The sequence below is a fragment of the Mus pahari genome, chromosome 3 (assembly GCF_900095145.1).
Source record: "Mus pahari chromosome 3, PAHARI_EIJ_v1.1, whole genome shotgun sequence".
NCBI lineage: Eukaryota > Metazoa > Chordata > Mammalia > Rodentia > Muridae > Mus > Mus pahari.
This window is the reverse complement of record NC_034592.1, coordinates 4,346,782-4,373,228: the sequence shown is the minus strand read 5'-3', so window position 1 is coordinate 4,373,228 and position 26,447 is coordinate 4,346,782. Positions and strand designations below refer to the sequence as shown.

General features: G+C 36.8%; 1 protein-coding gene across 3 annotated transcripts in view; it reads right to left on the bottom strand.

The window, feature by feature from the left end:
- Window positions 1–26,447, bottom strand: part of Plxdc2 (plexin domain containing 2) — a 385,031-nt gene that overhangs the window by 70,347 nt on the left and 288,237 nt on the right. For all 3 annotated transcript variants that reach the window (XM_021192904.2, XM_021192901.2, XM_029536023.1), the window contains 4 exons: window positions 25,677–25,795; window positions 12,610–12,709; window positions 5,275–5,370; window positions 4,961–5,042 (listed from right to left, as the gene is read on the bottom strand). In XM_021192904.2, the coding sequence (XP_021048563.1) occupies window positions 4,961–5,042; window positions 5,275–5,370; window positions 12,610–12,709; window positions 25,677–25,795 (397 nt within the window). The remainder of the gene's footprint in view (window positions 1–4,960; window positions 5,043–5,274; window positions 5,371–12,609; window positions 12,710–25,676; window positions 25,796–26,447) is intronic.

Sequence of the window (26,447 nt, the reverse complement as noted above, 5' to 3'; positions counted from 1 at the left end):
TCTCTTATTGTAGCTCCCAATAGCAGTAATTCTAATCATTCTACACATAGTTGTTCAAAGACTGTCTGCCCATTACAAAACATAAATTCTATTAGTGAACTGAATCTCTCTCTTTTTCTTTCTCTTTCTCCCCCACTCTCCCTCCCTCTCTCCCTCTTGCTCTTTTCCTTTCCTCCTTTCCTCCCCTCTCCTCCGTTCCCTCTGGCCTACTCAATCTATAGTCTTGAACAGGAACCTGAACAGAGACTTTATTGCTGACTATGTGAGATAATGATACAGGCTAAAATTAAAATAGTTAACTCAAATTCTCTCAATTCACCGAGAGGGAATAAATACACCTCTCCTTAGAAAAACATGAGCTAAGTATTTCCACAAATTTCTTTCAATACCACATATCTCCTTATGTGTACTTGTAATGCAAATCCGCTTAGACATTGGGCCAGCCGTAGCATATATTTTGTCTTAATTTTTGCTCCCTCAAAGTGGAGATTAATGGAAATAAACAAAACAATTAAATTAAACCTTTTTTTTTTTTTTTGAGCAAACTCAATTTGAGAGTTGAGTAATTGCTAGTTGTTTATTATTAGTCTAGGATAAATGAGCACAGGCAAGAAAGAAAGAATAGTGGGATCAAAGAATCAGAGAGATATTCGTGCTACTTGATCTAACATGTCCCTTGTTCTGTTTAGTGTTTTTTTTTTTTCATAAATGTACCAAAGTCTGCAGAAATAATGCTGGACAGCAAGGCCGAGTTTAGGAGCTTACAAGTCTATGGAGAAATTAGTAAAATGCAGTGGGGAAATTAACATGAATAAAAGGCAATGAGTCACAGTTAATCCAATTAATGAGAGACATTTTGGAATGTATATAACTGGCTTGCTCAAAATTAAAACTGAACCTGATATTTTAATTCTGAGCTCCATATTCAGCACAATACTAGCCAGCAACATGTAGAAACACATACTTGTGGTGGTAGGAGCCAGCAGAATCCTGTTAATCGCTACCTGTATCACATTTCTATGTCCTAAATAATACGCACAGGTCTGAGGCATAATGTGACCTTCCTCTCTCTATATGTCATTTTTGAAAAGTCATCCAATTTTCTTGCAGCATCAAGGATGTGCCCATTTAAAATTAGCTTGCTTAACACATCCAACTGTCAGATGCAAGCAGACCAGGGGAGCTAGAAAGACCCAAAACTGGAAGTCACACAGATTAAAATTCAATGCCCAGATTTATCACTTACCAGGTTGGAAACCTCAAAGAAGTATCTTAGCCAAAGCGCCTTGGCTTCCTCTGACAATGAGGTCTTTGAAAACGTACCCTCAAACATGATATCCGTGACACTTCAGCATGCTATCTGGCTGAATAATCTCTCAACAAAATGAAAACAGTAGAAGCAGATTTCAACCTGTGGGTATGCTTTGCCTAAAAATTGCTTTCTTCAAATTTAAAATATGTATTTCAACAGAATGCATATTTTAAAGCAGTTAACATTAGGTATGTTTCTAGTCAATATTTCAAAATGTTCATTTACTTAAATATTATTTTATGCAGAAATTCTAATTATACAAAATTTATACATGTCTGCTGTCCTACTATGTAAAAAACAGACGCAAAATGATTTAGTGTTCAAGACTACCCCAGGGTACAGTGTAAGACCCTATTTCAAATAACTAAGCAAAACAAAACCATCATAGCTGATAAGGGTCATGAACTTGTGCTGGTTTCCCACAGAACTTCTGGCCTTAGGATTAGAAAATCTCTTATCCTGGAACATCCTTAAGTCCCAGAAAAACCTACACATGACTTATTTATCCAGACTAATCATAATTTTTTAATTAGATAATATAATATCAATGTATTTCTAGACAAAGGAGCTAAAGGGAAATATTATGTATGGTTTTTACCATTAACACACCTGCAAAGGATATGAACAAATGTGCAAGTACCAGCAACACTTACCCTAATGGTAGTGCTTTGGGATAGCTTGATCTTGAAGTAGCTATGAATATGGTTGATAAGTATCTTTCACTTAATTGCTTTTAGCATTTTTTACTTCAGAAGTCAGTATCTAAACACATTTTGAATAATTTCTGATATGTCTGTGATCTTTACAAAATCTTAGCAAATATACATATAAGCACCAATCTTTGATTTATAGTGGCTCTGCCCACTCTACATATATAGCTCAGTTAAAATCTGTATTGAAAAATGCTAAATGCCTGCTTGGTTTTTCATTATTTGAAATTCATTTATCAAAGGAAATGCCTGGTACAACATATTCAATTGAAAACAAAACTAATTTCCGCATAAACATTCTTCTAGCTGAAATTATGCAGTGGTTACTCTAAAGTTAGACAGTTAAAAAGTGGAATACCCAATGCTGAGAAGATGAAACTTATGGAATCTACCTCCAGTACACACAGGGCATCAAGTGGAGGGATGGGGTTGCCATCCCACAGTCAAAACCACTGACCCAGATTTGTTCATGTCTAAAAGAATTGCAGGGACAAAAATGGAGAAGCGACTGAAGAAAAGGAGGTCTGTGACTGACCTAAATTGGGGTCCATCTCAAGGGGCGGCTCCAAGATCTGACAATTACTGATGCTATGATGTGCTTACAGTTAGGAACATAGCACAACTGTCCTCTGAGAGGACTAGCAAGCAGCTAACTGAGACGGATGCAGATACTTACACCCAACCAATGGACCCAACCATAAGGGACCTCTATGGTTGAATTAGGGAAAGGATCGAAGAAGCTGAAGAGGATGGCGACCCCATAAGAAGACCAACAGTCTCAACTAACCCAGACCTGAGATCTCTCAGACACTGAGCCACCAATCAGGCAGCATACACTAGCTGATAAACTCCCCAACACATATACAGCAGAAAACTGCCTGGTCTGGACTCAGTTAGAGAAGATGGGCTTAACCCTTGAGAGACTTGAGGCCCCAGGGAGTGGGGAGGCCTGGTAGGTTGGGGATGGGGGTAGGGTAGGGAGTGAGGACATCCTCTTAGAAAAGGGGGAGGGGGCAGACAGGGGTGGAGAAGGAATGGGATGTGGAATGTAGAAGGGCAGACCAGAAGGAGGTAATGAATGAAGTGTAAAAATATAAAAGTAATCAAATGAAATAAAAAATTTTCCTATTGTCATGAAAATTATACATTCTCTTTATTCCTTCAGTAATATTTAACATGTCTTTTAACATGCTTTTAGCATGGTAGAAATGTTGCAGTAGATGAATGAAGACACAGCATCTGTCCTCTATCTAGCAAGCTACTAAACAACATCATCTGGAGGGAGAAGTTTCCTTTTTATAGACTCTTAATGATGGAGGCTGTAACTCCAGCTGGGTGCAGGGCTCCTGTTCATGTTCTTCATTACTGTTTTTCAAGCACCTTCGACATACTTGATGTACACAATGGTTCAGTGAACCAAGTGACTTCTTAGCAGTCTTCTGTATTAATCTTCTACAGCCGTGCTTCCTGGGTACCCCCAATGGTCAATATGCTTGGATCTAGAATCAACTATGAGACATGACTCCAGGGTGGATGGAGAGGGTATTCCCAGGAATAATTAAAAGTGGGGTGATAACCCTGCCCTAGCACTTAGGGTCTTATTAAAATCATGGTTGTTTGCCTGCTTGCCTTTGGGTCTTGTGGTGAGGTATAGACCTTCTGTTGTTACCATGAAATTCAACCGTCTTTTGCCTTTGATCATACACAAAGGGAAGCTGCTCTCTAAGAATATTTAGGCCCTAGGGCCGGGTGTGGTAGCGCACGCCTTTAATCCCAGCACTTGGGAGGCAGAGGCAGGCGGATATGAGTTCAAGGCCAGCCTGGTCTACAGAGTGAGTTCCAGGACAGCCAGGGCTACACAGAGAAAGCCTGCCACAAAAAACCAAAAAAAAAAAGTAAAATAAAAAAAAAAAAAAAAAAAAAAAAAAAAAAGAATATTTAGGCCCTTAGAAACATACTTGGACTACTGGGACATTTAGCATTATAGGTAAAATAGCAGGATTATCTGCTCCTTTAACATTAGACATCCATAGTGGAACTCCCTAGAACTCTATTGCATAAGCCAATCTAATATAGCCCTTTTTATAATTTATATTCATTCTCATCATTTGTTCTTCTGGAGATCTAATGCATTCTGCTTTTCATAGAAACAAACCATTGAGCTGAAATCCTCTTTGAGTCTGCTCAGTCTGACTAGTTTATACAAGTTTTTGCTGGGAGTATGTCCATCCATTATTTCGAGGAGCAGCAATCTGCTTTCAGTGTCAAATATATCTCACACTCTCCAGCTTCTTTAAAACCCCCGAGATTGAACAATCATCTTTATCTCTGATGAAAAACAGTAAATATTTTTGACACGAGTAACCTACACATTTTAAGTTTCAAGTCAATTAGAGTACCAGGTTAAAGGGACACACACATTCCAATCATAGGAAGGTCAGGTGATGTCAACTTCAGACACCATCAGTTCTGTTGACTAATGACCATTCAGATACTTGAAGAATTTATATTCAAGAATGTGTATTTGATTACTGAGATATAACACTATTGTGGAAAACATAGTTCATGCCATGTTTCCTATAAAATAAGGGATGAAACTATGATCCAAGGTTTAGCAAGTTTATCAATCCCTGTAGAGAATTATACATCTATATCAGGTTCTGGTCTTATAGACTATGGAGATTCTTAGTCATTTTAATCATTTGACAAAAGAATATATTGAAAGCACATTGGTTTTACATGTTAGCCTGTCTAATTATGCCTATATGTTCATATATATATATATATATATATATATATATATATATATATGCACATGTACACACACATATTCACACTGTTGTAATACAGGATCTATACAAAATATATCTCTTAGTGTTTATAGGGAACAAGTCTTTCTGAAGTTATAAAATATGGTATTTATAAATTATTGCTTTACCTTTGAAGTTTGCTGCACCAACTGCAGTTGAAACCAATCTGCGAGGACACACAAGGGCCACAACCATTGAACTGGAGACATGCTAAGAAATAGGAGAGCACAGAGTCATCAGGGCTCACTGACAGTGAGGAGGGGAGAGACCACACTAAAGACCACACCTGTCCCTGTGCACACCCAGTCAGGAGCCTCATGTTGGACAAGCGTAACTAGGATTGCATGCCGAACACAATAATTATAGCTCCAACTTATTAAACAGATCAGATTGTCAAAATTGAAAACTAGTCTTCCCATCTCACTCCCTGAAATTGACTTACTGGGAAGTGGAGTCATCTCCACAGCTGAGATGTTGGTAATTTTGGACATTTGTAGTTCTACTCGGTGATATTCATAAATTGTTCTTCTTCGAACATCTATAAAAGTAACGAGAGGAGAGTCAGCTTTGAACATTTCTCCAGTTATAAGCAAGAACATTTTAATAATAGACATGCAAGTGCTACCCATTCCTGAAAAAAGCCACATCAGCTTTAACTGTCATTTTGCCATTGGAATTCTATGGGTCAAATCCTTCAAAATATGGAAACCTATTAAGGATCCTCTAAGGTCATGCATGCGGAGGTAGAGTGAGTGGGAGGCCTGTTTACTCAGAGAAATACCATATATATCAATATGTACTTTTCACATCACTGATAAAAAACAGTTTTGATTATGTATGCATAATATATAGGGGTTTAATTTTGTAATTATCTTGTTCTTCCCTGACTTTAAATTGAAGCTGTCCTAGGTGGGAAAGTACATATATTTTTATTCATTATGTCACTCACTGGAAAATTCGTCTTATTCATGAGACTGAAAAACATTGTTTAAGGAGACTAATCAAATTAATTTATTTTTTGTATAATTGAAAGAATCATATATATTCTCTTCAATCATTAATAACTGAGGAAGGAAAAACTTCCTCAGTCATTAGAAAAAAATAATCACTTCTTGATGTACATTTCCTTGAAGTAAGATCATCATCTTTTGTCTTTAAGTTTGAAAGAAAAGGATGATGACTGTATGACTGCTCATTTTCTCTTTCTTTCTGTGTAGAATACGTTCCTAATATATTTCTATCCTGTGTGTTTTGCCCATATGTGGGAAATGCCCATCATATTCACTGATTTTAACACATCACTATACTGTTCCTTCATATTCTGCTTTGGAAACCTCAGATCGTGGCCGTGGTGAGGATGGTGATTCAATAGCCTGTACAGTCATGAACTATTTACAGGAGATGTTTTAACAAGACTAAAATTAATGAGAATCATTTTGTTTGGTGACCTGCCAGTCAACGACAGTTTCCAAATGGTTGCTTCTGTCACATTTGAGAGAGGACTCTTGTTAAAAAAAAAACAAAAAAACAAAACTCATTACGGATTTACTCACTCGGTGACCCTGCCAAACCTGGTAGCTTTCATATCGTTTCAGAAATGTATTTAGCTCATGCATCTTCAAGAAAATAAGCCACAATAAATGTTTATTGCTTCAATTACTATCTTATAATTTATTTTTAGAAATATTTAAGTTTGACTATAACACTTATCAATGAATGGCCTTTACAAATTAGAAAACAAAATAAAGTTTCACAGAGTAACACCAAGAGAAAACACAGTCCAGCAATGGAGATATTCTGGCAATATGATTCAGTGTGCAAATGTTGCACTGTTGGCTTGAGAAAGTATGACCACTAACAGGGTAGGAACACTGTGTTCATTTACACAGAAACTCTACGACTCGTATCCCTCTCCACATCCCCCCCACCCCCACCAGTGGCCACTTCTTTGCTTTCCTGCATTAAAAGCAAATGTTCACAAGAGAAGATAATGGTAATTTCCTGTATTGCCCTATCCTAATATTTACTAACTATCATAGTCCTTCGAATTGTCCAACACATGCTTTCCTACCATTTTCTTATTTGCATTTCCCATGCTCAATGACTGACTCCAAACGATTATGTCATATATTTGTTTTCTAGTCCAAATTGATCCCAGTCCTCACGACCAGCTACTCAGGACTTGTAAACAGTAAACCCCATACATCATAAGGCCCGTGCACAGCATGAAGGCTCAGGGAAGGTAAACATAAAGGAAAACCAGGATACTGTTTCAACAGAAGTTTCCCAACCAATAAGATAGTAACAGACTGGTATTAGTAGTTACAAATGAAGCACATAGGAAAACATTTTAATGTGTTAGCTATGAAGTTTGGTTTTTTAATATTGTACTTTCAGAAATTGTCAGTCAAACATTAAATAAGACAACATAAACTTGGCTGACCAGGAAGTAAGCGCTCATCTCTATCTCACCTTGGGTACTTCCTTTTCATTCTTTCAGTATGCCGCAAGATTTAGGACACTGCATAAGCCTCAGGGTCACGTGTCATCAGTTAATTTTCCATGTGTAAAGGAAATCAGCCCTATGGAAAAATAACCACACTTCTTTCCCCTTTGTTCCTTAACCACCAGACAGATGCTTAAACCTGCTTCATTTCCTGGCTTCCCTCAGGAGTTATCTGGCCAGAGAATTAGAATCAAGGTTGGGAGAGGAGGACAGTGTGGCATCCTCACAGCCCCAGTCATGGTTGTCCAGGTCCTAGAAAAGTACACCTCCACGTTCCGAAGACTTAGAGAAAGATTATGTAGTGCCCATTTGCAATGTCATTAAATCTCATGTCATTAAATTTCATGTCATTAGGCTCCTGCCATTAATTATATTATCTCTTCCAGAGAAAGAGAGAGAAAAAAGAGAGATGACTGCTTCAAGAAATGGAAATCAGTGGCACAGAGTATGATTTATTTTCAACCTTAGAGACTGAAGGAATGACTGACCATTCAGAGAAAGCCCCACCTGGAGCCTGCTATACTATCTCTTGAGAGGCTCTGTCAGTGCCTGACAAATACAGAAGTGGATGCTCACAGCTATCCACTGGGCAGAGCACAGGGTCCCCAATGAAGGAGCTAGAGAAAGTATCCATGGACCTGAAGGGGTTTGCAGCCCCATAGGAGGAACAACAATATGAACTAACCAGTACCCCCAGAGCTCCCTTGGACTAAATCACCAACCAAAGAGAGCACATAGTGGGACTCATGACTCTAGCTGCATATATAGCAGAGGATGGCCTAGTTGGTCATCAATGGGAGGAGAGGCCCTTGGTTCTGTGAAGGTTCTATGCTCCAGTATAGGGGAATTAGAATTTTCTAATATCCAAAGAATTCTGTGTTCTGTGGGTTTTTTGTTTGTTTTTAAATTCACCTCAGTGGGCTGGGAGACTGAATAGTGCATGAGCACTTGTGCAATTCACAAAAGATAAATCTGAATCCACACCACCCACTTAGGAAATGGTTGGAGGTGGCTGCTCATCAGCCTTTCTGGGGAGTATGCAGACAGGCACATCCCCGAGCTCCTGGCCAACCAGTCTCTAGGAAATGCCAAGCTTCAGGTTCAGTGACATCTTCTTACTCATAGTAAGAAGAGAGTGACAGCGGAGGTTGCACAAGTCCTGTCCTGTATGTTCTCTGTATGGATACAGAGAGATATCCCACAAGCAATCAGATAGAGAAACAGATACACACTCAAACACAAAACCATATCTCTCTCTCTCTCTCCTCTCTCTCTCTCTCTCTCTCTCTCTCTCTCTCTCTCTCTCACACACACACACACACACACACACACATTGAGCCTTTGTTGAGGTAGCAAAAGCCTGAGAATCAAAGCAGCTAATGGTACAGTGCTGCAAAGGGAAGCAATTTTCCATTCTACAGAAAGAATAATTTTGAAAGGCTTTGCACTTGGAGATCAGCTTACACCATTCACTGGAGATTTATAGGCTGATCTGGCCCTAAGTGAACTAAAGAAGAGAGGACTTTGAAAATAATAAACTAGGCTCTTCTGGAAGCACTTGAAATGCAAGCACTGTGAAATAATTTAGAAGAAAAAAAATCACACAATTGTTTGTGTTTTCATCTCACATCAAAAGTTATAATTGTTAAATTACAAATAACTGTACCCTATCATCAAATCAAAATTATAAATTTTTGTTTATATAATTATTATGTTTCAAATTTACTGATGAATGGGTACACTTATACTTGAAAATTCATTATTAATCATATTTAATTCCTAAGGTATTTTAAAACTGAAAACAATATTTCTGTAAGTATTATACGTAGCAGTCAAAATTTGATTTAAATATATGTATGTACAAGGTTTATTTTTGCCATGTCTAGTATGGCAGCCAATTGTCACATGCTGTTTTTGAACTTAAAATTAATTAATTAATTAAGTATAATTTAAAATCTAATGTTTCAGGTTTAGTAGGCAAATAGAAGTGTGTCTTTGTCACATTGACATATGGTAAAAGAAGCTTCTGGTCAAGTGTAGAACTGATGAACAAGAATGGAAGCACTCTGGGTCAGTGGGCTGTTCTGGTATCATTTCTTTGAGAATTAAAGCTAAAGCTTGTTTACATCATCTTGACTAGCTCCTTTCAACAGTTGTCAAGTCTCCAAACATGGGAAAATATTGCTCCTATGTCAAAACTTGTACAAATGAATGTCTTCCTGAGCTCAAATACAAGGGAATTTTGAGACACACTGCTATACAAATTAACTGAAGTGTTTTTTTTTTTTTTTTCTGGACACTCCAGGGTGTCCTCATTGAGATGAGCAATATAATAATAGAACAAAGGCACAGGATAGCATAAATAAGGTCAACATATTTGACATAGGAATTACTGATGGAAAAGAGCTTGATATGTGAAAGTGACAGATAATATAAACAGAAATATGCTAAGAGATTTGTATAGTCCCTCTCATGGCTTGTGATAGAAAACTTTCAGTCAGACCAGCAGCTATATAGTTAAGCTTCCTTGCTAAAATTTCATTTGTGTGTTAAAATAAGTTTCACAGTTTTAAGTTCCTTTGGTTTTGTTTTGTTTTTCAGGGACCTATATACCACTATGAATTTTCTACTTCTATTTCAGGAAATGAATTCCTTGTTAAGCTCAAAGGGTGGTGGGGGGGAGGGGGAGCGGGCAGTGAGGCTGGATGAAGAAAGTCAGTCAGCCCCCAGAAGTTAAAATTGAATATTGGAATACTAAGTGTGAGGAGGGAGAAGCAAGTTGATGTCATTAGCAAACGTTAATATGAAAGGGACATCTATGACTAATCACTAGAGAGTTAACGTAACTATGAAATGAAGCAAATTACCCATTACTTGGTTTAATAATTGGTTATTCTCAAAATACACTCAGTGAGAAGGGCAGAAACAAAATCTACAGAGGGATTGTTCCCAATAATGAGACTTCCTAACATAATTTTGCAAGGGACTTAAATATTTACTTATATTCTGTTAGCGTAAGTAGCAGTAAATAATGAATCTCTAGACATTACCTTATTTTCTAAGATTAGAGGATTGGGGGGGGTCATGCTTTGTATTACAGAAACTTTGTGCTTTCTATATTCTGACATTTAAAAGTGTGTATTTATTTTCTCTTTTAGCTGATCATTAAATGCAACTGTGCTTTTCTTATATCGGTGCTTATATGACAGATTGGTGTACTCAGTAACGTGTGGACATGTTCTTGAAGAGAGTAACATTTTCCTGTTCCTAGGATGATTATAAAGCAGAACACATCAATTCCCATGCTTCATTATGGCCTGATATAGCATGAGGAAGGGAGCATTACAGACTCCATTTCTTCTTGGCTAATATTTTTTCCTCCGGAATGAATAGTAAGGTCAACAAGAGCTGTGGGTGCCATTCCAAGCAGGCAGCTGCTGGGGATCGGATTGGCTCTGAACTCTAAGGCTCGGTAATGTTTGTGAGGTGAATACTGAGTCCTAGGAGCCTACAGAATCTGCTCAAAGATTCACCAGGATTTGACCAATTTATTTAATGTAAAATATAAATATTTTAGAGAATGCTCTCCCTTAAAATGATCATTTCACAGCCTGAGCCTGCTTCCTAAATCACATTTTAGGAGCCAAAATTCTAAGCACAACCATTTGATCAGGAAAAACACAAATACAATATTGCATATTAAAACATCTTTCTAGAATATAATATTTTGTTCTTTGGTGGATTTGTCCTTCCTCAAGCAGTGTATCAGGACAGTTGTATGGGATACATTGCCTTCTGAACCCCTTCCACAGACAGAAAGAAACAACGATTAAGTCAAAGCCAGAGTTCTCTTTTTTTCTTGTTGAATAACTGACTCGAGTCATGCCTGATTTAACTCCCCTGAGAGTAAGAATGTGCAGACACTCCTCATCCAACAGTGGCAACCTTGACTTTCCAGGGCTAGGTTTCCTATTTAAGAGTTCTCTTAGGAAGCCTTTATGTTGCCTTACACACACAAATGCATCTTTGCTTTGCTCTCAGTGCAATTAATTTTCTGAAAAATCTGCTTTGATTTAAACATTTCCTTGAATATTACCTGCTGAAGTCTCTCAGATAACAAAGAGAAAGCCAATGGAGGGTATACGTGTTCTTAACTGAGTATAATCTTCACTTACATAAAAAGCCATCTCGTGCCGGGAGAACCCTTGAATGTTAGCAGTCACACCATCTCTTTGGAAAGCCTAGTTTCCACTCCATTTACTTCTTGCAATTGAGAGATGACATAATTAAACAGAATCATCTCAAGTCTGTTCCAAGCAGTGTACATATGTGATAAATTAAGTCAACCCCTAATGAAATAAAGGAAGGACTTGAAAATGGGGAACTATATGATCTACCTTCTAAATGAACTTTTCTACTGCTCCTTGCTTTAAATAAATATATTTAAGGGAACAAACAAACCCTTCCAGGATTGGCAACCTAAAGGATTTCTCGGGACTATTTTGGCAGTAAAGTAGAGGAGGTTTATCAGAACATTCAGAAAGTGGTCAGAACCACACGACATACAGCCAACACAAAACCGTTCTCTTTTCTCTTTCTTGTTTTGATGCTTTGATGAATTCAGGCCTCTGCACATGCTAAGTACATTCTCTACTCCTACGTATATCCCTAGCAACATTTTAATCTGCAGAATTCATGAACAACTGTGAAAACAATGAATGTTTTCTGACTCTACAAATTATAAACAACATCAGCAAAAATAGAATTATCAAAAAGGAGAGATGTGTCTTCTCTGGTAGATAGAGTTTCATTTACCTATTTATTTGCTTAAATTCCCTGACTTGATAAAACTTGTTAACTATAAAATGGCACAAACCATTTTTTCTCATAAAATTATTAAAAGTTAATAAACAAATATGGGACACTGTGGACCGTCAACTAAATAATTTTCATTGTTTTACAACCATTTTGCTGCTACTGCTGTTGTTATTATAGAATTCTTTAACTGAGCAAATATGCCAGAGTCCTAAAAACAGCCATAGTTAAATGTCTTTAGATGGACCTTGTCTTTTCTCCTTAACTAAGTTTATCAATTCAGGAGTAATGGAGATAGAAAAACCCAACCAGAGTTATTAATATAAACCACATAATAGAATTAACAAGTAACCTTTAGCATAGTGAGTTTCTCTGAAGTTCACCCATTTGAGGTCATTGCTCTTAGAATTGAACCCCATAGAAAAATCTACTCTTAATTACCCTTCTTCTACCTACTGGGTATTTGCTGGATCCTGTGGACAACGACAAATGCATCAGACAACCCGACTTTCACTGGATGGTTGGTAGAACTTATCTGTGTGACCAAGACAGGGATCTAGAAAAGAAGCAGAAGATGTCTGTGTATTAGACCAGAATGGTATTCAGGCATAGGGGTGTATTCATCATATTTCATAAATAAAATAAAATAATAGAGATAAGTGACTAGAGAACAAACATGGTATATCACAGAAAATAGATGACAATGTCTCAAATTACATCTGTTTAATGCTAGCTATGAGATATAGTGACAAGAAAGCATCGGGTCATGTGTGTGGCAACTTGATAGTGATAAAAATAGATTCTCAGATATATAATTGCTGTTAGGAGCTATGGAAATATCACATGCATAAGTATACCATGACTCATACTGACTGTAATTTCTGTAAGAGAAATTATTTATTATTATTATTATTATTATTATTAGTTTTCATACATAACTTTATTCTATATTTAATTTTATGAAGTTTTTAAGCTCCTGTTTACAAGTCTATAAACATGAAGACCTATACAAATAAGAATATTACATAAAATACATTTAATCACATTATCACTGACGATCATATTAATCACATAGTGCATGACTGCTTAAATGTCTAGTTAAGTCAATCAGGAGTAATGTTAGCAGCTATTCTAACGGAAGTGTCTAGGAAAATATATAAGGTGATAGAGAATTTCTCAGGTCTCATAACTTGAAATTGAATCTTAAGGAAGTTAAAGATTGTGATATGGCACATATTTATATTTTCGGCTGAAAGCCTAGGACACATTGATTGATTATACACGAGACATTATCAGTTCCAAATTAGAATTTTGTAGTTCTGGATTTAGGAAAAATTCCACTGAACAGGCTTACTGTATTAATTACTAGATTCACTCACACACACACACACAAACACACTCACACTCACAAAACAAAGCACAACGACAAAAAACCAGAAATAAGCCCATATTCAATAACATGTCAAGGAATAAAAAGAGGAGAAATGCACTGGAAAATCCTCAAATAGAAAGATTGGGGCTATCCACGGATAATTTAATAACAAATGTATCTGAGGGGCCAGGGAAACATCTTGTTAGGTAAAAACATTTGGTTTTTGATAGCCTGAGTTTTATCTCCTGAATGCATGTAAAAAAATGTGACACAATGGCACACATCTTCCCCCGGCACTCCTCCAGCAAGATAGGATCCAATGGAAACCAGAGACCTGGCCTCAAAATGTGGGAATAGACTCTTGAAAAGTTATTAACTGACTTTTACATTTATGCCCTAGCGCGCGCGCGCGCACACACACACACACACACACACACACCACAGACACTAAAGTTTGTTAGAAGAACATATTTAATGTGATGTTACTGTATAACCATAGTAAGCAGCGTAGGGATATGAGGATAGGAAGGTGGACTGGAGGAAAAAAATGCTTATTTGTTTCTGTGACATCCTGGAATTGTCAAAGGCTATTTTGTTCAACTTGACAGATAATCTTATTTCGGAACTTTGTGGAATCATTTGAAATCACAGTTGGGAATGGCATTTCCCATTCACATGGTTTCAGTTACATTCTTCCATCTTCTAGGTGAGGATTGACTGTTGCAAATTTTATATGCTATATATCATATTTCATTTTATGACTTAGAAATAAGTGCTCAGTATTAATGTATCACCTTTCTTTCATAGGCATTTCGACAATTTGGATTTTACATGTCCCTTAAAAGACTATGTGTCATAGGCTAGTCACCAGGGTGGTACTTTGGGAAGTGATGGGTCTTTGAGAAGAGGTAAAGCCTAGTGGGACACTGGTAAGTAATTGTGGCATTCTCCTCCAGGAGACTGAGATATCTTCCTCTTTCCTCTTATTGTCTGGCTAATAACGTAGCTGGTTTTTGTTTCTGTTTTTGTTTTAGTTCTTCTGTGGTTTCCCCAGCATGGCTATCTGGCATCTACACCAGAAACCAAAGCTAAAGATTTTATCTAATTCTGGATTGGAACAATTAATAATTGTTGAGCTAAATTTTGAGGTGTTAAAATACTTCTTCCTCTCCAATTTTCAGGATGGAATTAACAATTCCATCAACTGAGTGGTCCTGCTGTAATGTAATGTACATTGTGTATACACAGCAGACCATATTTATTGGGTCATGTGTCTTAGTCCCTGCATCCTTCTAGAAATTTAGCTAAATTGGTTGAGTGATTGGCTAGCAATCATGAAGTCCTTCTAAGTGTCAATTATCAGTACCAAAATAAAGGGCATGGTGATTTATGCTTGTACTCCACCACTGAGAAGGTAGAGGCAGGAGAATTAGAAGTTACACATCATTTGGGGAACATAATGTGATTTTGAAGGTATCTGGGAGTACATAAAACTACTTAAAAATATGATCTCTAAAACAGAGCATCAAAATAACCCATTTTTCTTTACAGGTTATTCATGCCAGATATTTTTTTTTTTTTATAGTGACAAAAAGATGACCAACATACACTTTGTATTAGTGCCCAGTATCTGTACTCTAGGTTTTGAAGTAACATAATGTTATTGGTATTTAAAATTAACCCCCAATGTGACAAAGAAAAAAAGCATACAGGCATATAACCAAAACCTCTCTGCAAAATTATATTTTAAAGAAAAGTTTAGAATTAACATTAAAGTTTCATTGATGGCATTGGTCATTTTTTTTTCTAGTCTCCAACACTGTGAGTTATGGGATACAGTAGCAGATAATTTTGAGGTGTTGAAATACTTCTTCCTCTCCAATTTTCAGGATGGAATTAACAATTCCATCAACTGAGTGGTCCTGCTGTAATGTAATGTACATTGTGTATATACAGCAGACCATATTTATTGGGTCATGTGTCTTAGTCCCTGCATCCTTCTAGAAATTTACCTCCACGTTATACATTCCAACTTTCTACCTCTTTCCCATCTCTTCCCTTCTCAAGCCTCATTTATTTTCTTTTTGTTTTCTGTGTCTCTTTCCTTTCTTTTACTTTCTTCCTTTTGATTTTACTTCCATGTCTATCTTCCCCTCTGCTGCTTTTGCCTAATGCGGATTAATTATACTCATGGGCTCAAACTCAAGTCTTTTGTCCATATTCCTTGCTATCTGACTTTGTAGCATCTTCTTACACTATGTGGCTGGTCACATGACCAAAACAAACAAACAAAAATAGTGCTAGTAGGCATTTTTAGTTCCTTTCTTGGTCCTTGTCACTGTCTTGAAAGGTTATGTTGTTAATTTATTATGAAATCAAGAAAAAAGGTATGTTTGTTGTTTTGCTTTGTTTTCTTTGTTTCTCAGAAGAGTTCATCCTTCACTAGCTCACCGCTGGTCAGTCTCCCAGCTAATAGCTGACACACAAGGAACCATATGTAATGACACATTTAAGATGAGTATGGTCTGACTTTCCTCTACAAGGAGGAGAGTTGAAGAAGTTGTCTCTAATAAGATGACTTTACATCAGAAATTAAGGGACTGAAAAAGGCCTGGAATGTGGAACAGCTCTTGGCAGAGAGCCCAGCTTGAGTGAGTTGCTTTTGATGGCTTTACTAAATAAAGACTTACCCTTATGGCTATTGCAGAAAAGGAACCAGGATGGGAGGGTGAGAGGCGGTCATCACAAGATGATTGGCATCTATGGCTATGACATTAGGTTTCCAAAAGTTCACAAAGATTTGGCTGGACATGTTAGTGGACAACTGTAACTTCTGCACTTGGGAGATAAAGGTAGGAGGTTGACAGTTCAAGACTATCATGGATGACATAAAATGACCCCTAAATAAGGGAGCGTGAAAACAAGCAAAACCTACCTCCCTAAACTAATCCAGCTGCAAGAGCCAAAGTAGAGAAGAAAAAATTTGGAGAGATTTATGCAGAAGAATGAAGTTTCTTTACATTTGTAAAATGAAAGGGCAGAATGGTGCTTGTCGTGGAATCAACACAGTCCAGGGCAAAGGAAGACAAAGAAACTCAAGAGGAGAGCATCACCGTGGTCTAGGAGGGAGAAGACTAGGTTAGGAATGTATGTATCCTTGATGAACTGTATTTGTTGGACTGTCCTAATGGACTTCACACGGGGAGTGAGAGAAATGCCATTAAAGCTGGTGCTGGTTGTGTGTGTTATCAGGGATGTTATGCTGTCCAACTTCAGGAAGGCTGACACTGCAGCACATAAGAAGAAATTCCCCCGACTATGTTGAGAACACTGGTCACTGTAAATATCAGGGAGGAGAGGTATGGGAGCTGGAGAGGAATGGGCGAGGGAAAGTGAGTTTATGGCATTATGGCTGATCTCTATTGGGTGTCACAGACTGCAAGAGAAAAATGCTAGGAGTGAGCATTCTGATGCTTTGTTCTGATTAGATATTAAGATGAAAATGTTTGAGGAACTTTCAATTTCCTACATTTTCCCAGAAGCCACTCAAGACTTCTGATAAAATAATTGCTGTCCAGGTTTTGAAAAGCTGCCTTTGCCAATTGAATTAAAAATCTAATATTAATGGAGATTAACAGTAAGATGAAAGAGATTAATGAAGAAAAGATGAAACTATGCAGCCTTTCTCAGGTGTTTCATATTGAGCTCAATAGCAGCATAAAAGAATAACATGTAGGTAATCTTGTTTTGCTGATATAAAACTGGTAATCACACTCCAGTGGTGGTGGTGGTGGTGGTGGTGGTGGTGGTGGTGGTGGTAGTGTGTGTGTGTGTGTGTGTGTGTGTATGTATGTGTGTGTAACTGTTTATTATTGTACAAATTTTTCAGGAAAATATCTTATCACAAAACTCTTCAACCTACAGTTAAAAAACAAAGTTCCTAAGTCAGTATATCCATCACAAAAGTTGTCAAAATTTCCAAACTCTTTCAAAACCAGGAAAACTATATTCTTAACCATTATTGCATACAAAGTTTTAGTTATCCTTAAACTACCCCTTGAGTCAATCACATTTGGGCAGCAGCAAGACATTATGAAATCTCCACCTGAAGTATTTTATCTTACACAGAAATGTGTCTTTGCTGTCTTCAAGTGTCTATTCTTGCTGTTATTTAATGATGGAAATAAACCAAATAGGAAATGGGCCTTTCTATGATGTGAAGTATAAATTCTTAAGGAGTAGCTAATTCCACACAATGGATAGAAAGGAATTACTATTGCCACTCAAAATATGTTTCCATTTTGACTCTGCCAAGCATTCATAGATCCTTGTTCTTTTTAAAATATTTGATTATTTTTCAATTTGACAAGTTACAAAAATATTATTTGATATGAGACTTCCTATTGATGACATATTGGGATAACTTAAGAGGAGAAGCAGGAATGGCTGACACTAGATATAATTATGACAGGAAAATAAGAACAAGCATTTCTGGGAAAGAATATCCTTGCCTTAGGAAAAGGATTTAAAGTCAAAACATTCTGTTTTCCACTATATAATGTTATTCTTCTGGATACAAGGGCTCCACACTGTCCTTGTAACTTGGACTTTTATCAAAGGTCTCAGTATCGAGTAGATAACACAGTCCTCTAGAATCAGAAGTCATGGAATTTTATTTTTCCTGTTCTTTAGTCTATCCTGCAAGGCTTACCCAAAGATCCATTTGTTTCCACTATGTACACAGCTATCTCAATGGGCTGCAAGATATCTCAGCCAGAGCTTGACTGTAGAGAGTCTGTTCTCAAGGGTGACTATCAGAAATGGAAGGAATTACTGGAAACTAAATTTTGTCCATTTGCTAATCAGCAATAGGGTACCTAGTAATATAATATTAGGAACATGGACAAAAAATCCCCAATGGGCCTGACCTTTCTATTTTAACATTTTATGTGTATGAACCTTTAGTTTTCTACCCATTATTCCTAGAATGGCAGATCAAATTTCTGTTATTCAGAAGGAAATCTCTCTCTCTCTCTCTCTCTCTCTCTCTCTCTCTCTCTCTCTCTCTCTCTCTCTCTCTCTCTCTCTCTCTCTCTCTCACACACACACACACACACACAATCTTCAAACTCTCTTTGTTCTTCACAAAATATTACCTGAAGTAAAAAAGATTCCCTATAACTATACTAAAAGAGAAGAGTTTTAAATTTAATACAAAATCCTTTTGATTCCCTGAATATGTTAATGATCCATACAAATATAATTCCTTTTACCTTACAGTTACATAGATCATCAATAAACTTGATAATGTGAAAGCAAAGTGCCTTAGAATTTAAAGATAATTTTGTAGAATAATATAGGGGTATATACCTGCATACCAGCACAGGGAGAGCTGGGTCAGGAAAAAGCATTAATAAGAATTTGGCTTGCATCATAAGACAACAAGATAGCAAGCCACTAAACAGAACCAAACCAAACAAACAAAAAAAGGAGGGATGACCCACACTATCGCCATATTCTGTTGAAAAATCTGAAAATAAATAAGTAAAGCTGATAAATAAAATCAATTTGTTTAATGAAAGTGGGACAGAGCCTATTTCTTCACAAGTTATTGTGGACCTTGGGTGATAAGAAAGAAGAAACTATGGAGAGAAAAATATGATGCACACATTTTTCTCTATTTTGCAATATTGAAATCTATGCCTGGTGATTCCTGGGTTTCAGTTGCCTTAAGAAAAACACATGTGATTATTTTAATTTGTAATGTTCTAATATTTATTTATATGTTGGCGACAAACTTCATACATTCTTCATGCACCATAAAATTCACAAACAACCAGTGTAAGCGCCAATTTAAAGGTTACTTATTCTTGAACTGGCAAATAAGTGATATCACTTCATGTGAAAGAAGACAAGGAAGTGGGCACCCATATGGCAAAGCCCGTTTTGCCTGCTTCAGGACACTCACATCAGGGTAGGTATGACATTTGAGAAGAAAGCCAGATAAAGGATCTTGCTGAAACATGTTCTGAGGATAAATAAGTGAGCTCTGTATGTCATATTTAAGGACAGAGGTGGAGTGACTCATGGCTTTAACCACAAGGACCCATGGGTTCTTTGGCTGTGGAATGTCAGGGCAGGGAGAGTAGATATGGTTTGAAAATTGGCGAGAAAAGTACTCTAGGAAAGAGTACTCCCTCCCTGTCATAACACATTAAAAGGAAACCACAAATAACAAAAGAAGCACACACACTCACAAACATAGACACAAAAAGCATCATCAGGCTCAAGTAAAGGTCCTGAGAGCAATATAACCTGGCAGGGACAGGGCCAACGATAGAGTAGATAACTTGGTTCTAAAATAATTTTCTATATAGTGTTGATTTTTATTCCCTATTTTGCTATTTTTTTCACTATTTTTACCCACAGCATTTGTTATCATAACAATTCAATTCACCACTTTCCTACATTTGAAGAGGAAACAAAAAGTTTAAAACATTAGGGACTTTCCAATATGGATAACTAAAGATATATATCCCAATATATAAATGATGAGATAATAATAAAGCAATTGAAATATAATTCACATATATTTAAAACTCAGAGAATTATCTTTGTCAATATTTTCCATATACATAATTCATACTGAGGTTCTCATTAGCCTTTATTCTTTCCTGATTTTCCAAACATTGAACTATATCTGCACAGTCATACACATACACACATTATATATATATATATATATATATATATATATATATATATATATATCATATTATATATTATATATACATATGTTATATATGTATATACATATATACATACTTATATACTTATTTCTGTATATATGCTATATATCATATATATGTGATATATATGTATATATCACACATGAAATTACATATATATCATTTTTCTACTTACATTTTTTATAATTTGTTGGTTATATATGTGTACACATATATATATATCATTTATATTATATTCATATACGTCAAACATCTTTATTCATATAGCAACCAATATAGAAGACATGTACTTTATACATAAATGATGTCTCACTATTGAGTTCTTTTAGGCGTCTCTACTTTTTTTCATGAATTGTACAACTTCAACAACTGTTAATCTTTAAAAGTTCCAGGCTATAGCTATGCATAAAGGGTCATTATAGCTAAAATAATAGGAATAGTCCTCAAAGAAAAAAAATAACTGCAAAAGGGATTCTCTGAAACCCAGAACTGGATGGCCTTGGTGACTTATTAACTGTGCTTTCCATCGAAGAAGTAGTCAATGCCACACAGAGGAATATTAGTTTTAAAAACTTCAGTGATAGAAGAGATTGTAAGTGGTTTTACTTAATAGTCACATCTCTCCTTAGTTCCTCCTCTAAGACTTGCTGTTGAAGGAAAATGCTGTGAAGGCTTGTTCCTAAGCTGTGTGGGTATCTATTATCTATGATGTCCATGTATGTGGATTTTTAATTGCATTACAATAACCTAGTGGTCAATGTTATCTCTTAAATGAATTTACCAAGTAGAACTGATCAAGTCTATAATTCATAATAAGTAATCTTTTTGTTTTATAATTTCTTTTCTAGCCCATGTTCTAGTGAAGAACTATGAGGCAGGTGAGAGAAGAAGCTTTCTACATTAAGGTAGTATAGCAGGGGAGCCAGCATCACCTGCTGAGACAGAGGCTTCAACGCCACATTCTGGAGATAATACATTGTTGAGAGGAAGCATTTTCCTTGTGAGATTATCAATTACACTCCATTGATTGGGTGTAAGCATCTGCACCTGTCTGTCTCAGTCACCTGCTTCTTGGGCCTCTCAGAGGAGAGCCACGCTAGGCACACCATAGCATCAGTAATAGTGTCAGGTCTTGAAGCCTCCCCTTGAGATGGATCCCAAGTTAGGCTGGTCACTGGACCTCCTTTCCCTCAGTCTCCTCTCTATTTTTGTCCCTGTCTTTTAGACAGAGTTTTTGACCGGGGAATGGCAACCCTATCTCTCCACTTGATGCCCTGTCTCTCTTGAAGTGGACTTTACAAGTCCCCTCTCCCCACTGTTGGGCATTTCATCTAAGGTCCCTCCCTTTGTGTCCTGAGAATCTCTTACCTCCCAGGTCTCTGGTACTTTCTAGATTGTACCATCCCTGCCTCCCACTTTCTGAGATTGCACATTTTCATTCATTCAGTTGGCCCTCAGGGCTTCCCCTGGGTAGTCGAGGGAAAGTGAGAAAAGGAACATGATCAAGTATTGGAGGGACTTTTTTTTATTTTTAATGAAAATCATTTTCCATAATTTGATTTTGCCCTAAGTAAACTGCTTTGATGTTAGCTAAATAAGCAACCAGGTGACAATAAAAACCTGGTTCTTTTTCAAAACAGGATTTCAAACCTTTGGTTGACTAACGCAAGCCTACCACCTCAGAGGAAAAAACTATCTGAGGGAATTTAGGCTGCAAATAACCATACAGCTGCAGAGAACAGCTTGCCAGTGCCGAGGAGCCAGTGAGAGCCATGTGCAAATACATACCTGCTGTAGTTTAGGGGGAAGCAGCAGTTCCCTAAGGCAATCTCAGAAGAAGCAAGATTATTTTGGGGAGTGGAAATGGATTTGGTTATTTCTTGATAATTCTTTATCTACTCAGAACAATGAAAAAAAATGAATGCTGTTGGAAAAATGAATATTTGGAAGCTTGACAGAATGGGAGGGCCAATTGTGAGGTTGGTTTGGGTGACTGATATTGCAATGGTAACTAAGAGAAATGTAAATAACATATATAATCATGACAGCAATGGAAATGAAATGTATTGCATGTCATGCAGTATTAGTTTTAACTTACAATATAACCAAGTTCTTTATTGGTGAGTTTATGTAAGGAAGATTTTTTTTTTCCTCTCCTTTACCCCAAACATAGTAAAATTAAGCAAAACTGTCCTCAGTTTGTAAAAAGCAATACTGGGCACAGCTATTTGTGCTTACTTCTCTTTTTTCAGTTTCCATTCTTGATTCTGGAAAAATACACAAGATTTTCTTATTTACATTGTCTATTGTTTCAGTGATGGCTTTACAGACCAACTGGAATACCTCTTCTGATTATGCTTGTATTTGTACAATTGGGTAGAACCTAATATGAAGAATTACTAACTTGCAAATATCACCAAAAATTTATTGCAAACACAGATGACTTGGTTTATAAGTTGCTATGCATAGCCCCCTTTGGAAAGAAAAGGACCAAGAAGGTAGGAACACCAAATAAACTGATTTAATGTTAAATTATCCTTTATTTAATCATATGTTTAAGTACATCATTTAAGCTCTTTCATTTGGTTTGCTTTCGTATAAAGTCACCATGTATTATACAGCTTCATCAACCCACAGCATTTTTTAAAAAGATTTATTTATTTATTATATGTAAGTACACTNTAGCTGTCTTCAGACACTCCAGAAGAGGGCGTCAGATCTTATTACGGATGGTTATGAGCCACCATGTGGTTGCTGGGATTTGAAATCTGGACCTTTGGAAGAGTGGTCCGGTGCTCTGACCCACTGAGCCATCTCACCAGCCCAACCCACAGCATTTTTGCTCACCTCTGTGCTGATGCTTTGATGCTACAGAAAAGCAATGAAATATCCAGGAACTATTGAACACTTGGATCTACATGTGAAAGAACTTTGTAAAGAATGACAAGCTTTGAAGAGCACTATTTCTTGCTGTCATGTGATCATAAATTATTTTCCCTGGAAGTGAAAATTTGCTACTCCCAATTCAGAGGAACATTATACACTCATGTGCAGTGTGTGTGATGAACAAAGTCCATGCTCAGATGTCATGCTTAGGAGACAACCTACCTCATGCTCAGATGTCATGCTTAGGAGGACAGCCTACCTCAAGCTCAGATGTCATGCTTAGGAGACAGCCTACCTCATTTTCTAGAGTTGGTTTCTCACTGTTTGGGAGTTTATCAACTAGACTAGGCTGGTTGGTCAGTGAGCCCTAGAAATTCAGCTGTCTCCATGTCTCCAGTCTTAGAGTTACAAGTTTTTGTTTCTAACACGAGTCCTGGGGAATCAAACTCATATCCTCATGCTTACATAGTAAGAAGTTTACCAATTGAGCCATCTCCCTAGCTCTGGAAAGTGACTCTTATTTCGAAAAAATTTACGAAAAAGAAATTCAGAAAGATTTTATGTGTGTTTGCATTTCTGAGGGTGGGACTTAGGTCTTCGGTTATGCTAGACAAGTCAACTATTCTAGCAGTCAACTACATCAAGTTTGGAAATACATTTTACACACAGAAAGTGATCTGAAATAAAAAGAGAGAAACTGCTTTCTGAAAAAAGGATAGAAAAGCAAATAATACTAGGTAGAGACCTCTGGAACTCACAGGACAGAGTAGAGAGGTATTGACTCAGTCTTGAGAGTCAGGCAACATTGAACTGTTTGTCAGCTTACAAGTCCCCATGCAAACTCAGGAAAACCACAACAGGAAATGGCTTCTTGATTAAAATGGACAAAGATGAAAAACATTCTGAAATGCCAACTGAGAACAGAGAAGGAACAAAAGAATTGGCTTGGAATCTGCAGTGTGAGACAGTCCTTAAGGACAGTGTAAATAAATATGGCAATTTTGATCATAGCAGTTAGAGAATGAGGCCAGAATAAGAGGCAAGTCTCTGTTTTGACAGTGTTGATGGGTGGGTATGGGGGAAGACATTAGATGTTCTGACCCCGATCTTTCCAGAAACAGGTTAAATCAACAGTGATAATTAAAACTATCAAAACCATTTCTAGATGTTGCGCTGACATTCCAGCAAGTCCCTTAGGCCACAATAAAGTCTGGGAATGAATGTGACTATTCTCTTCTGAGAACTATTGTCCCAGAGCTTCTCCCAGCTTCAAGGGAAGGGGCCGTAAGCGTACACCGAGAACTAAGTGCATTGTATCTTACTGCAATGATATCTAAAGCTAGCCCTGGACACAGCAATGCAGAGCAAGGCACTGCTCTATCTTTCAGCATCTGTAGAGTGCCCCAAGCAAATAAAGTTCTGAGTGGAAAGTCTTGTCTAAATAATGAAAAGAAGTGACAATTGTTAGCTTTTAAAAAGTGGTTGCATTTAAATGAAGTGCCTACATCATAGCATACATAGATTTCTGAAACGATGACCACCTTGAATCTTTATTCTCATAACCATTTGAAAATCAGGGATACTTAAAGAAAAATCCTTAAATTTAAAAGAAGATAAAGATAAAAATTCTTTTAAAATTTTTCTTAACTATTTCTTATAATACTATAAAATATTCAATAATTTCAGAAAATTAAGTATCATAATGCTTATGATGTCAGAATACAAAATTGTATTAAAATCACCCATTAACTATATGGTAAACATGTCCACTAATAATTTATATGTCATAATTATTCTTGTAAATACTACTGCCTTAAAAATTACATGTATAGTTCTTGTTACTTTTTCCCATATATTCTTCATCTAATAAGTTTCCATTATACTGTCAACAAATCTGAAATCAAATGCACTGCTATTCTATTCTAAACATTCTACAAAGCTTAAGGTTACAATTTTGTAAATATTCATTCTTTGTCAGTTTGTTAATATGAAACAAGATATAATTTAATTTCTCCTGTTCTCTTGGTCAGTAATGTTCTACTAATTCTTCCTACTAGGTTTTCTTGAATATTAGCTAGAAAATTATAGGCATTACTTTTCTGAAATTCAATATTAAAATCAACCATTTTCATATCAACTAATATTTGGGGACCAGAGTAAAATAAGAAATCAGCACACCAGACCTCCACCAAACCTAAAATTATAAATACCTATCTAAGAATAAGAAAATTCTTACAATAATAATTCTTTCTTAGATATTCCTTATTATAATCTCCTAATACTCTATATAATTTCATAATTTTATGGCTCATAAGCTAATGATATCAGAATACAAAACAGAAGAAGCAACCTCATCTTAACCCACATGCTCAGTACAAGAAAAGGTTACTTTATTCAGCCAAAGAAACCAATAAGAAAGAAAATGATCCGATGTTCACGCCAATAATATTTCAATAGTCAAAGGGAAGGTTATGGGTATGGGCAATGGGAAGACGCATCTTCAGTTTGTCACTTACTTCTTTGTATCCAAAGATGATGCGCCCGTCTATGAGGAGTGTGGCCTGGAACGTGAAGCTTCCTAGGTTGTAATTATCCTGCAGGTGGACATGGTCCCACTGGACAACAAGAGCTGTGCCTGTAACCCAACAGAAGAAAGAAGAATCACAGGAGAAAACTAGATGCCTCAATTCTGAAAGAGCAGCCATATGTACTAGTATCTACCTGTCAAATCAGGACATTGTGCTACTTCAATTTTAAATGGATAATTGGGACTTTGTTTCCAAATACTATCTGGCATACAAAAATGCATATGTATATTTGTGTGTGTACACACACACACACACATATATATATATATACATTTACATTTACATGTGTGTATACATTTAAAGATTGAGTGTACTCTAAATATTTGATAAAAAGAAAATCTAAGTTTACTGAGCAGTGGTGGTACATTGCTTTTAGTCCCAGCACTCAGGAAGGAGAGACAGGCAGATCTACATAAGTTTGAGGCCAGCCTAGCCTATAGAGTGAGCTTCAGGACAGCCAGGGCTATAAGAGGAAAGCCTGTCTCAAAAGGAAAGAACGGACAACTGAATCTGGTGACCATTCTGGTTATTATAGATGGGGCAGCCAAACTGTCCGCTTCTGATACTGACCACTTAGGGAAAACCTATCTGATAGGACTACCTACAGAAAAAACGGCCTGAGGACACATAGCTCTCCCGAGGAATTTTTCCTCAGAGGACTTCAGCTGGCTATGGAAGGAGAGGGGTTTGCATCACACA